The 12,429-nt window shown below is 41.3% G+C and overlaps 1 protein-coding gene across 1 annotated transcript; it reads right to left on the bottom strand.

The window, feature by feature from the left end:
- Positions 1–5,409: 5,409 nt before the first annotated feature.
- LOC130711756 (uncharacterized) lies at positions 5,410–9,782 on the bottom strand. Its single transcript, XM_057561480.1, has 4 exons — positions 9,368–9,782; positions 7,275–8,060; positions 6,048–6,095; positions 5,410–5,981 (listed from the first exon to the last, which is right to left on the bottom strand). Exons 1-4 carry the CDS (start codon positions 9,548–9,550, stop codon positions 5,661–5,663), a joined length of 1,338 nt encoding a protein of 445 aa, XP_057417463.1. The 5' UTR covers positions 9,551–9,782; the 3' UTR covers positions 5,410–5,660.
- Between the last annotated feature and the right edge of the window lie 2,647 nt (positions 9,783–12,429).

The following is a 12,429-nucleotide window of genomic DNA, read 5'->3' as shown; positions in this document are numbered from 1 at the left end:
TCGGCGACCTGGTCCTCAAGTGGCGATCGGGAGCCCCGGGAAACAAGCTCACGCCTAACTGGGAAGGGCCCTACCGCATTATTAAAGTTCTTGGTAATGGGGCCTATCACTTAGAAGAGCTTGAGGGAAGGCGGCTACCTCGGTCGTTCAATGGTTTGAGCTTGCGTTACTATTATAGTTGATCGCAGGCGAGAAAGCGAACAAGGCGGAGTCGCCGGAGCCAGATATCTTTGAAATTTTCTGAAAAGTGTTTTCAAATTCTCCAATGTATTGCAATAACAAAGCGTGCTCTTTTTCTCCGAAAGGAGTTTTTTAATGAGGCGCTCCATCAATAAAATAAAACGAAAATTCACGAAATTCGTGTCCAAAAATTCCAGGGATTCCCTGACGATCGGAATTGCCGATCGACATAAAGAATTACGGCGATCACTAAGTGGGACAGGCTTGATCCCCAAAGGGGCCTGCTGGAACCCTGAAGGTGGCGGCGATTCCACAAATGGCCTTTGACGCCTGGGAATCACCCCTCGGAAAGTCTGACGTGATCGCCGGTCCCGTAAACGATGTGCTGGATAAGTCTCGCCAGAATACGACGAGGACCGTTAACTAGGCAAAAGTCTTGGGACTCCCAAATGGCCATTGGGATCCAAGCATTGTAAGCCCCGAGCGGGCAAAGCCCCGGGCGAAGCCCTCGAGAATGGAGGCCGTTTCTTCCTTTGGGGGAAACGTCTAAAGTCTTGGTGGTGGAATACCAAGCAACAAGTCCTAGTTAAAATTAATGCACGAAGTCGTTAGGCGTAATTCAATCATATGACGCGTGAAAAAATAGCGCAAGATATAAGGTCGGCGAATGAATAAGGTGGAAGGCGAGTGCTTGGACATTCAGGATGTTGAGTATTTTATTACTCCGGCGTGGTGGGGCGTTAAGCTATGAAATTCATTCATGGAATTCATTCTTAAATTTTTTAAGCAATAAGAAGGCGGCGACCAAAAAATGTACGGCGAAAGTATTCCAACATGATTTACAAAATATCCAACGGCGATATGAAAAGCTATGGCGAAGGGTTGCTTAAACATAGATGAATGGCGGAAAAGTACACTACAAAGGGACAGTAAAAGCTAAATGACTTAAAAATTACATTATTCATTGTTTTCTTCTTCTTCCTCTTCCTCTTCTTCTTCAATCGCTGTCCAGAGGTGTTGGTCAATCAGGGGAGGATCGTCAGGACCAACCAGTCCTTCAGCGGTTATCTCCTTCATTACTCCCATGGCGCTAAAGTCAAAGTTCGGGTACAAATGTTGGGCCTGATCTTTGGTGAGGTAGAAACCGCGCTCGCGGTTGTCAAGGGCAATGTCAGCAGCTTGTTCCCTCGCCTCAGTGGCTTTGGCTTTCTCCGTCGCCAGCTCGTCCTCGAGCACTTTGATTTTTGCCAGTTGGGAAGCAATCTCGGCATCTTTCGTGGCGAGGGCCTCGGCGTGAGCGCCGGTCGTTTTCTTGATTTCCTCAGATGTGGCCTGCATCACCGCCTCCATGTCAGACCTCGCCAGGGCCAGGGACTCGGCAGACTTTTTCTCTTGCTCCGCCAGCGCCTTCTTCACTAACTCCAGCTCAGCGCGCAATGTTGCGAGCTCCGACTCCTTAGCAACCAGCGTTTCGCCGCTGGCGATCAGATCCTTCTCAGTTTGCTCTTTTTCCTTTTTGCAAGCTTGAAGACTTGCATCAAGGTCATCCGCTTCTTCCTTCATCAACGCCAGCTGATCCTCCAGTTCGCCGATTTTAATTCCCGCCGAGCCAATCAACTTGTCGGTTAGAACTTTGTCTTTTCCTGCCTGCGTCGCCAGTTTGTCGAAGCGCTTTTCCCAAGCAGCGGCGGCTTCTTGATGTTGAGCGCTCTCGGCCTTCAACCGCTCGGCTTCGGCGGTGGCGGCGTTGAACTTCTCAAACGCATGGGCAAAGATGCACCCAGCGCGCAGGAGACAAGCAAGAGCCGACTCAAGACTTCTTTCTCTATGACTTCGCGGTTGAGGCCGGTAAGCAAGAATTCGGAAGGTTCAATGGCGTTGGGAAGCATATTGAAGTAGTTGGAGGAACCGCTCTCTTTACCAGGAGCTCGCTCGATCTGGGTAGCGGCGACATCAGAAGATCCCTCTTCGCGGCGAGGTGGAGAAGACGCGGGGCACCCATCATCTGTTGGGGGTGGGCTAGGAGGTGCGTCCTGGCGAGGGGGGGACTGGGGGGTTTTATTTTCTTTCATGTTCTCCCCGGCAGGAGCATCAGACGACGCCGCGGCTGTTGTGGCATTAGCGGTGGCAGATTTCTCAACGGCTGAGGGTTGGGAGATGTTGGCGGTTGTGTCAGCAGTTGGCGACTGATCAGCAGGGGTAGTTGTAGCACCGGCAGAGGTAGTTGTAGCGCCGGTGGAGGCAGCTGTAGCGCCAATAGTAGTGGACTTGGCGGCGGCTGCGGAGGCCACGTCCGCGGTAGTAGATTTGGGGGCCGGGACAGTGATTGTCTCGGTAGCTGTGGCGGCGGAGGCTTTAGCAACACTTTTGCCTTTAGACGCAGCGGCAGTGGTGGGCTGAGCGCCAGGGTTGGAAGGGCCGGCGACGGAGGAGGCTTTGACCAATTTTCTCCTCTTAGGGGCTTTGGCACCCTCACCTTGGTTCTCGGCGCCGCCCCGCTTTTTCACGTCGCCCTCAGCGTTGAACTTTGGGGAAAAGCGAGCCATTCTCCTCTCGCGGGCTTTCAGGAGTTCGGCGTTTGTGAAGTTCATATCTTCTGCAACAATGAAAAAACATCAGTAACAACATAAGAGGCGAGAAAGAAAATGTCGATAATAGAAGTAAGCCATGGACGACCTAAGTATTTGGGAGTCCTTGAGGAGCCAGCGCCCTCAAGGACTGTTGAGCAGTCAAGGATGGGGAGTGGGGCAAGGAGATTCAGAAAAGCTTTGTCGTTGGCGGACAAGGATTCCTCGGAAGGATCAGTAATCCCATTGGGCTTTTCCGTCCAGTAAAGAGGGAAAAGGGCGGTCCCGTCCCTAAGGGTGAAGGCCTCCGGATAGGCGGGGTGAACCGCCACGCAAAAGTACTTCTGTGCGAAGGAGGTCTTCGCGTTACTTTTGTGGGGATTCAGGCACTTCCGGCCGGCCCGGGCCTTTAAGGAAATCCATCCTTTGTTTTTGATGGATTTGGGGTCAACATCGTAGAGGTAGAAGAAACTGGTGGGGGATGGGGCGATGCCAACCGCGGCGCATAAGATTTCAAAGCATCGAATGAAGGCCCAAGCGTTGGGGTGAAGTTGGCAGGGCGCCGCATTGATGTCGCGGAGGACGGTTTGGACAAAAGGCGAAAAAGGGAGCCTGATTCCAAGCTCGCTAAACATGTATTCGTACGCAAAGAAAAAGTGAGATCTCTTTACGTCGCCGTCTAGCTTGTGAGCTCAGGGGCGGTCCTCAGGAAGGCAAATCCAGATCCTGAGTTTGGCGTTAAACTCGTCATCATTGGACAAGCCACCCAAGGAACCCACGAATTCCACAATGAGGTTGCTATCTTGGAAGATGGAAGGTTGGTCTATGGCCTCATGTTTGGGGGCTACTTGGACTGGAAGGGGCAGAGTGGCGAAGGTTTTTAGCCGGTAAGCAGGGATCTCCGGGACCTCTAAACGGAGGCCGCCGGCTGCGGTGGAATCAGGGTCGCTTTCGGAGGAGGAAGTGGAGTGATTAGGGGAGGTAGGGTTTGAAGCTATTTTAGAAACCAGCGAAGTGAAAGACAGGAGAAGATGAGTATGTATATGATGCAAAGATAAGGGCAGTAAGACTCACTGGAGTAAGATGTGAAGAGTGGGTAGCGGAAGGGGTGATAAGCGATGGCTCCGGAACGGAAGTTGGCAGAAGGAGTCTGGTAAGCGATTAGGGAGGTAAAGAGGGGTTTCGGAAAGGGATGATTGTAGGGAAGAAGGGTTTTTATAGGGAAAGGGGGAGTCTGGAAGGGTGACGCGTGTTGGACGCGTGTGGAAGGTTGGAAGTCATGATGGTTTTTGGGGAAGTGGGTTGCATGTAATGGGGAGTTATTGCGCACGATGGGACGGTTATGAAAAGTGAAGTGACGTTTCCGGAGAAAGAGGGAAATTGATGTAATTGACGCATCACGTGGGGCAGTTGAGGATTCGAAGGGTTTTTGAAATAGGGGAAAGCGCGAAAGGCCTCGCCACTATAATAGCCAAACATCATCGCCCGATAGGTGATACCAGTAACAAAGTTTAGTCGCTCGCCGGGAATATTGCCAATCAACGTTTGGGCGATCGGCACGTGACCAATGCCTGCCACCTTGCCCGCTGGTAGACGATCATGCACCTGTTCCAGCTGACCGCCAGTACGGAGCGATCGCTCTCGCCGCTTGTGGACTTGTGGACTTGTCGGCTCAGGTCGCTCGCCGCTTGTGGACTTGTGGACTTGTCAGCTCAGGTTGCTCACCAAGTCAGTGGACTGGATGACTAAAGATGCTAGTTTCCTTTTGCTCACGCCATGTTGGCGACGTAGTTTGCTTTTCTTTTCTTAAGCCATGTTGGCAGCTCAAATCCCAGTGTATTATAGGACATATGTAAAGGCATTTAAAAGACACACTTAGCTCTCATACTTCAAGCTCGGTGTCTTGTGGACTAGTGGACTGGGCGAGCCTCTAGAGGGGCAACGCCTAGCATGTAGCCCGCCCCGGGGCAGGGCCCTAACCTTAAGATGGGCCTTGGCTTCGGAGGCCCAATTGGCCCAAGAGATAGTGCCCAAACTCTATAAATAGGGGGAGTTACCAATTGTGGAGGGCTTGGCTCATTTGATGAAATCATACATGAAATTCAGCATTCTCTCTCTCATTCTCATTCTCTCTCTAGCACAATTCTCCACTCTCTAGGTACTATACCGTTCTTCAATGTTCATTGCTAGAACAACATTACTAACAACTAACATTTGCCTATAATAAACAATTAGGTGGCAAATGGTACTAAGAGCGGATGGTTCATTTGTGCACAGCACACATGACAGCACACATGACCCTGGAAGCCACCAACAATTGGTGCTTGAATTCTTTTCCAATTGACAAGTCTCAACATGAATTTTTCAAAAAGGGCATTCGCATTGAAGCAAGAAACAGCTGCTTTTCTACTTTCAGTGTGATTTTTTCTTAACATGGAGTACTTTCCAGGATACTCACTTTTACTCAACATAACTTTTTAATAAAATTAAAGTAGCCCATTTAAAAGTGTTTTTGAGTCTTCAATGCCTTGATAAAGATCACATGGTTGGAAACCAAGATGCTATAATTCTCAAATCAAATAGGAAAAAGTTTGGTGGATAATCAACCAGAAAATGAACTCACATTAGCACAAAAAATTAATTTATCCTATCTGTGACTTCATTGAGGAGAAATGCATAAGACCTTGGAGCAATGCATCATCACTTAAAATCGTGGAGAATATACACACAAATCTGTGTCAGATGCCTCTGGATAAGCAAAATTCTTGACTAATTTACATCATGGTAGTAGTTAATCCAATAAAAAAATAAATCTTATTAAACTTTATCAAACCAAAAAATAAATCACAATCAATAGTCATTCATGGGGAAGGAAGGGCTTGAAGGGGTGAATGTCAAATACCTTTCTCCCCTTCACTTTCCTACCTTGATTTTAAGGTTGCTCATCCCAACATCCACCTTTTCCACACTAGATTCATTTATCATTTCATTTGGAATAGACTCCTTGCAATTGAACCATGGGTGCTGCAGGCACTGCTCTGCAGTTGGCCGCCTCTCAGGCGCAAAATCAAGAAGAGGTAAAAGAAACTCCGAAAACTCATGAGCATCAATCTCCGAAAACTTATATTTATCAATCAGCAATTTGTTAAGCGGCAAAAATTTTAGTCTTCGAATCCTTTTGAGATCCCCGTGTCTGTCAAAGAAATCCTTGGATTTTGCTCCGGCAATAGCAATCTGCAACATGCAAGTATTAGATTCGCCAGAATATCTAACAATGTAGAGACAACGAAAGTCTATTACCTTCCGGGGCATTTTTCCAAGGAGTTCCATCATCAAGGCAAGGTGATCCTGAAACCAACACAATGCAATTTTTTCTTATTCTAACATGAAATCTGAGGTATAGAGACTTGTGATTCATCAAGTTGCAGCAATCAAGGCTGATGTATCCTTAAACAGCTATGGGAATCACCAAAGAATATTCCTTTACAGTTATTAGCTGAACAATTAAAGGATAATGGCCAACACAACACCAGTCGTTGTAAGTTGTAACTACAAAGAACTTACTGATACTATAAAACTCAGAATGCAAAATTCTGAATCTGCATAATTTTTTTTGACATGATCATCAAAGATGAAAAGAGTTCATGATAGAAACTATGATTCAATAGCTTGTCTACTTACAACTATTTCAACACAATTAGAGATCACTGAATGACAGCATGAAATTCAGAATTTCATCCTTTTTTTTCAGTAACAACTCACTTTGAGAAACAAAATACCCATCCAGGAACTATCCAGAGCACATATATAAGTTGGGTCTTCTTTCACCATGGTTGAGATTCTTGTGAAAGGATCGTAAATACATAAAAGATTGTAAAATTTTAGATTTAATCCGTAATACGTAACCACCCCTGATCACATATCATAATACTAGGAACCAGCAACAGAAGGACTATAAAATAGTCCTTGGGTTATATTATACAAGTTCAAATCAAAACTATGTTCTGAAGTTAAATGAAAAGGCATATTATTACTGAGAATGGACAAATATACTTCAGCTTGACATCAAATAGAATGCTAATACAGGTAGCTTCAATGAATTATGTTGATGTATTTCTTGTGTTGATTTCTCATTAAATCTACTCATATATTCCAAATTAAGTAATAACCATCGTAAATGCATTTATGCTAGTTAGAAATATAAGGATAACAAATTAATGACTGAAACTATTTTTGTTGAAAAAAAGTAATCGAATTACATCTAATATCGTTTCTGACAGACTTACCATAAGGTTCCTATCGTTAGGGATAACAGTTCTAAATTGCTCCAAAAACTTTTCCTTTCATACACATAGTATGAGCATATGATTTCTAATGAACTCTCAATAACTCATAACCCAACTTATTAGACAATACAACATATACTTAGTTATAAATTGCTGAAATAGTAAGCATATATAAAAGAAGTGTGTACACTCCAACAATTGTCATAAATACCACCATGCAAACAGAATATAATTTACGTACCTCATCCTCACTAAAACCTTGCCCATCCTTGGGAGTAAACAACATATCACCAGTGGCAAGCTCAAAAGTTATACACGCAAAAGACCACATGTCGACAGAGAAGGAATAACCAGCCTGAAGTATTACTTCAGGAGCTCTGTACTGTCGTGTCTGAATCTCTTCCGCAAACTGCTTATCCGCCCAGCATGCATTTCCAAAATCTACCACCTTGCATCGCACATCAATCCCATCCATGTTTCTATCAGACTTATGAGCTTCTCCTGTTCCTCCCATTGAAACTCTTCGTCCAGATATTTTAGCAACCGCCCTCCTTGCTCTCCTTTTCAACTTTTTCTCAATAAGACTCGTAACTCCGCCATTTATGTTTCCCTCTGGCCTCTCTAATATTGGGGTGAATCCCGATCTAATAGGGTCTTTGGCAGGATCAATTGTAGAAACCAGAAGAACATTCTCTGGTTTTAGGTCTGTGTGGATGATACCATGTTCTCTGTGCAAGTAATCCAAACCAATCAAAATGCATTTGCAAATCTCCCTAACTTTATTCATTGGAAGGCATCTATAATGGTTGTATCTGATTAGACGAAGCAAGCTATCTCCAAGATACTCGAGGACCATGCAAAGATGCTGGCCATTAGGGCCCGTGTGCTTAAACTGGTCAATCAATTGGACAACAAATTTTGAATTGGAAGGAGCACTATCAGCAATGGATGAAAGAATTTCAATCTCATGAAGGGCAGCCTGAACAAACTGGGCAGCACTTTTCTGGATCTTGAGAGCAACATATCCCTGAAAATCACAAATTCAGATAGAAACTTGACAAAAAAGAGAAAAGAAAATGTTGTTGCACCAAAATTATTAAAAAAAGTGATCATCAATGAGAACATATGCAGACTTTCTATAAAAGAATTTTGAATTAAACATAGGTACTAGACATGAAAAGATTAGATGAAGAAAGGATAATAATACTTAGACCTAGTTCTCTTAGAAATGGCTGAGGGATTGTGCCAATGTGGAACCACCTGTCCTGGATCAATGGACAATGTGATTGCTATACACGTTTAAGGTTCTTCTATCATGTGCATGTTTGGATATGGAAAACCACAGTGAGCCAAACTCACGGTGGACAGAAGCAACTTCCTTTAGCTTTTGTGGTTTCCCACCATGATTTTGGGATCATGTGGTTCCAAACATGCACTATCTTTTAGTTTCTTCTTTCCTTTTTCCTCTTTTCTTTTCTAAGTTTAGGCATCTATATAGATCCTACAATAGGTGATTTAATGGTAGCTGACTCCATGAAGATGGGGACTGTATATACAAAAGATTTCAAAGTCTTGACATTATCATTTCATATGCAGCTCACCTTAACCGTCCAATAAAATTTAATATACATTTATACATGCATACACAAAACACACCAAGTGTAACCGTTACAACAACAAAACTACCAAATCAGCATCAACCTATTACACATTTATTGCTCCTCTGCAAACAGACAAATCCACATAGTATTCCAGGTGGTCACATTTTGTGATAACCACCCACCAATTTAGCTTCAGACAGAAAGCGACAACATATACACCCACATATCAGATATAATTAGCCATTGTTTGTTTCTATTGTAGAATGAAAATAAAACCAGAAAATATTCAGTGAGAGATAATATATTACATAAAATTCAACTCAATTATATATATATTTTTTTTTTGATAAGCTCAATTATATATTAATTAAAACTCAAGTTTGTGTGTAGTGTTCATCCTGATCCGGAACACACTATGAATCAATGAAAGAAAAAGCTTGTAACCTCCACAACATTTAAGCAGACACACTTTAATAAAGGAGGGAAAAATCTAGCACAGAAATGAACAACTCCACTGATTCTACAGATTCAAAAACGATTGCAACAAGGAGATGATGATAAAAAAGTTCAAAAATTTTACATTTTCACTACAAGGACACAAATCACAGGCCAAATCAATCCCAATATGAAAAAATAAAAAAGAGGGGGAAATTCAAAACAGACACTTTTGAACTTTGAAGCCAAGAACAAAGACAAAATGGAAGAAGAGAGAAGAGTGCAGGATCAAACATACAGAGGTTATAGTATCATAAGCAAGCCAAACGGTTGAAAACTGACCCCAACCAAGCTTCCTCTGCGCTATGTACCTTCCTCCGGCGAACTGATCGGCGACCCTGACGGCGTGGTAGCCTCCTTTCCGGTAGGATTCGAGCCCCTCATCGTCTTCTTCCGACCCAGATGAAGAAGAACAAGACATCACCACCCTCTCCCTCTGATCTATGCACACTTCAACCCAAATGGGTTCCTTTGATTTTCAGAAAAAAATCGTGTGATCGTGGAAGAAGAAGAAAAAGGGTCACCAAAGATTGAAGCTTTTGTTTCGGTGAAAAACTCTTGGCTTCAAATCACAATGACCTCTTCTCTCTTCAACAAACAATCCTCCACTTTTTTCTCTCTGTCTTCTCTTTTCCTTCTCATGCTTCTTGTCAACATTTTCATCATGGGTATGTAAATTTTTTTAAGATTGTTCTTTGTTTTTTTACATTTATGCCCTTGTGATTCTAATTGTATTTTCATGTTGGCATGGTTATTTTGGGGATTGTTGGATTATGGGATGTTATTTTTAGGTGAGGGGGTGTAATCAGTGTCTTTGGAAATGGGTTGGGAGTAGCTGCCATTTCCTAAGTCACTCATCTGTTTTTTTCTATCTTTATGCTTTTGCTTGCTTTGCTTTGCTTTGCTTTACCTTTTTCCTTACAACTTCTTTCCTTTACCATGTTGGCCCAAGGTGGTGTGGTTCCTGATCACCATGTTTTGTTATAGGTGGACATAACACCCAAATTGTCATTATGTAGAAAGGAAAATAATACTTTAATACCTTAGTTCCACCCTAAAGTAATGTGATTAGTGGTTCTTCACCTCGTCTTTTAACTATGAGATTTAGGTTCAATCCTTATTTATGAGAATTAAACACATTTCATAATCATCTATTTACTGTTTGGTAAATTCTTTTGGGTACGGTACCTCAACTAGATGAAATTGTGAAATTGAAGGGCAAAGAAAGAGAGAAGATTAGACCTTTTAACTTTTGTTGGAATCTTAGACATCATGTCCGTTGTTCCAGCTCTTTTTAAGTCAGAATTTAGTGGTGGAAGTGGAAATGTATGCGATGTAAGAACAAGAGAGTTATTGACCATAATAAGGGTGAGATATGGAAATTGGTGTCTGGCGAACAACAAGATAATGAAATAATCATCTAAAATGCTCATGAACGATGGGGCTAGAGGCTTTTAGAAGTTAAAAAAATTGGAGATAAGGTGGTTTTACATCATTTAAGGTACCGTACCCTCATTTAAATTAAGGTACCACAGCAAGCACTCACCTTACTGTTTTGTGCGAGCATCCATGATGAAAAGATTAGTCACTATTGTCGACGGTGAATATTGTTTTAAGAAAATAGAAATTAAAAAAAGAAAAATATGGTGGATAATGTAATAAAAAATAAAAGAAAAATTAGTAGAAATAGAATTAAATGGAAAGATAGTGTAAATATATTGCAGCTAATGGAGAAACACCGGTATAAAGTCAACAACAGAAAAACATAATATTCCTTTATACAATCAACCAAATATCATATACTAAGCACTGATTTAAGTAGGGATGTAAGCGGGTATGGTCTGATCCGTGAATCCGATCAAACCGATCTGAACTGAACATATTATGGTGGGTTGGATTGGATCATTGGTTTGGTTTGGTTTTTTTTTACTGAATCTGATCACCATCGGTTCGGGTATCGGATTTGAGGATTGAAAAACCGATCAATCCGAACCAACCCAATGAATTGAGATTTTTTTTACATTAAGCTCAAACATTTTCAGCCCATTACATTACATATTCATATTTGTATTAGAGATGTTAGTTTTATTTTGATTACATGAATTGTATTATTATCGAATGTTCTGTTCTTTAAAAATGTTGGATTTTTCTATATTTTTTATAATTTTTCACGTTTTTAGAATAATTTTCGTGCATATTTCCAAATGATATTTTTTTATTTCAAATCCGACCATCCGAACCAATCCGATTGAGATCGGGTTGGTTTGGTTCGAGTTTGAAAGTAAAATTTATGAAATCCGAACTAACCCAAACCGAACATGTTTGATTGGTTCGGACATTTAATCACCCTTAATCCGAACCAATCCGGTCCGGTTACACCCCTAGATCTAAGCATGTTTTGTTTATGATTGAAGAGACTTCAAACCACATCTAAACAAAAGTAATAAAAGGATAACTTTTAACCAAACACAATTTGGAGATTTTTTAAGGAAAAACCAAACATATGAGTGTATGTTTGTTTTTGCGTTACGCTATAACAATGTGATTTTATATATTCTAATGTCTTTCAAAAAAATATATATTCTAATGTATTAATGAAGAAATTAGAATTTATCATATTGAATTGAATGTGATTAAAAACATATATAATTTTAGCACATTTGTTTTAATGTAAATCCAGTTGAAACCAACGAAAATCCATATGCATTCGTGTCTCAACATCATATTCTTCAAAATTTTAGTAACTTTGTGTGCTTGACAATTATTGTTAATTTGTTACACTTAACACCGAGAGTATGGATAACCTTTTTTAGGTAAAGAATCTAACCTGATCAACTTCAACTAGAACCTTGAAGAGCAATGAGAGGTAAAGAATCTTTGCATGGAATTTAAGTCTCGCAGTCTCTTGAAGAGCTACTTTTTTTCTTTCTTCCTAGAGTAGCTTTGAAGAGCTACTTCGATGTTAAAAAACGTTTAACTATTGGATACTTTTTCTTGCATTTGATCTCTTGTTCGTTTAATATAATTAAACTACTTTATTGATCATCACCTCATCATAGCTTGATGAAGTTTTTAAATGAATTTTTACAAATTAAACAATATTACATTTTAAAATCTGTATTTATCGGTCATTGTTAGAATATAAATTATTAAACTACTTTAAAACCAAATGAGTTCACCGAGTAATGACTCAACGGTCAACACTTTGTCAATTGAGTAAGATGATTGAAATTCAATTATCAACTCTTATAAATGAAAATATTATTTTAAAATTAAGTAGATTAATGTATTTGCTTAACA

Source organism: Lotus japonicus, chromosome 4 (assembly GCF_012489685.1).
Source record: "Lotus japonicus ecotype B-129 chromosome 4, LjGifu_v1.2".
In the NCBI taxonomy this organism is placed as follows: Eukaryota; Viridiplantae; Streptophyta; class Magnoliopsida; order Fabales; family Fabaceae; genus Lotus; species Lotus japonicus.
This window is presented reverse-complemented; position numbering and strand designations above follow the sequence as displayed.

What these genes read in the sequence shown, in the direction of transcription:
- LOC130711756 (XM_057561480.1), bottom strand. Translation starts at nt 9,550, where the DNA reads ATGTCTTGTTCTTCTTCATCTGGGTCGGAAGAAGACGATGAGGGGCTC. An exon ending in CTTATGATACTATAACCTCT is followed by an intron (nt 8,061 to 9,367) that starts GTATGTTTGATC and finishes TGTGATTTTCAG; the next exon opens with GGATATGTTGCTCTCAAGAT. An exon ending in TTGGAAAAATGCCCCGGAAG is followed by an intron (nt 5,982 to 6,047) that starts GTAATAGACTTT and finishes TGCATGTTGCAG; the next exon opens with ATTGCTATTGCCGGAGCAAA.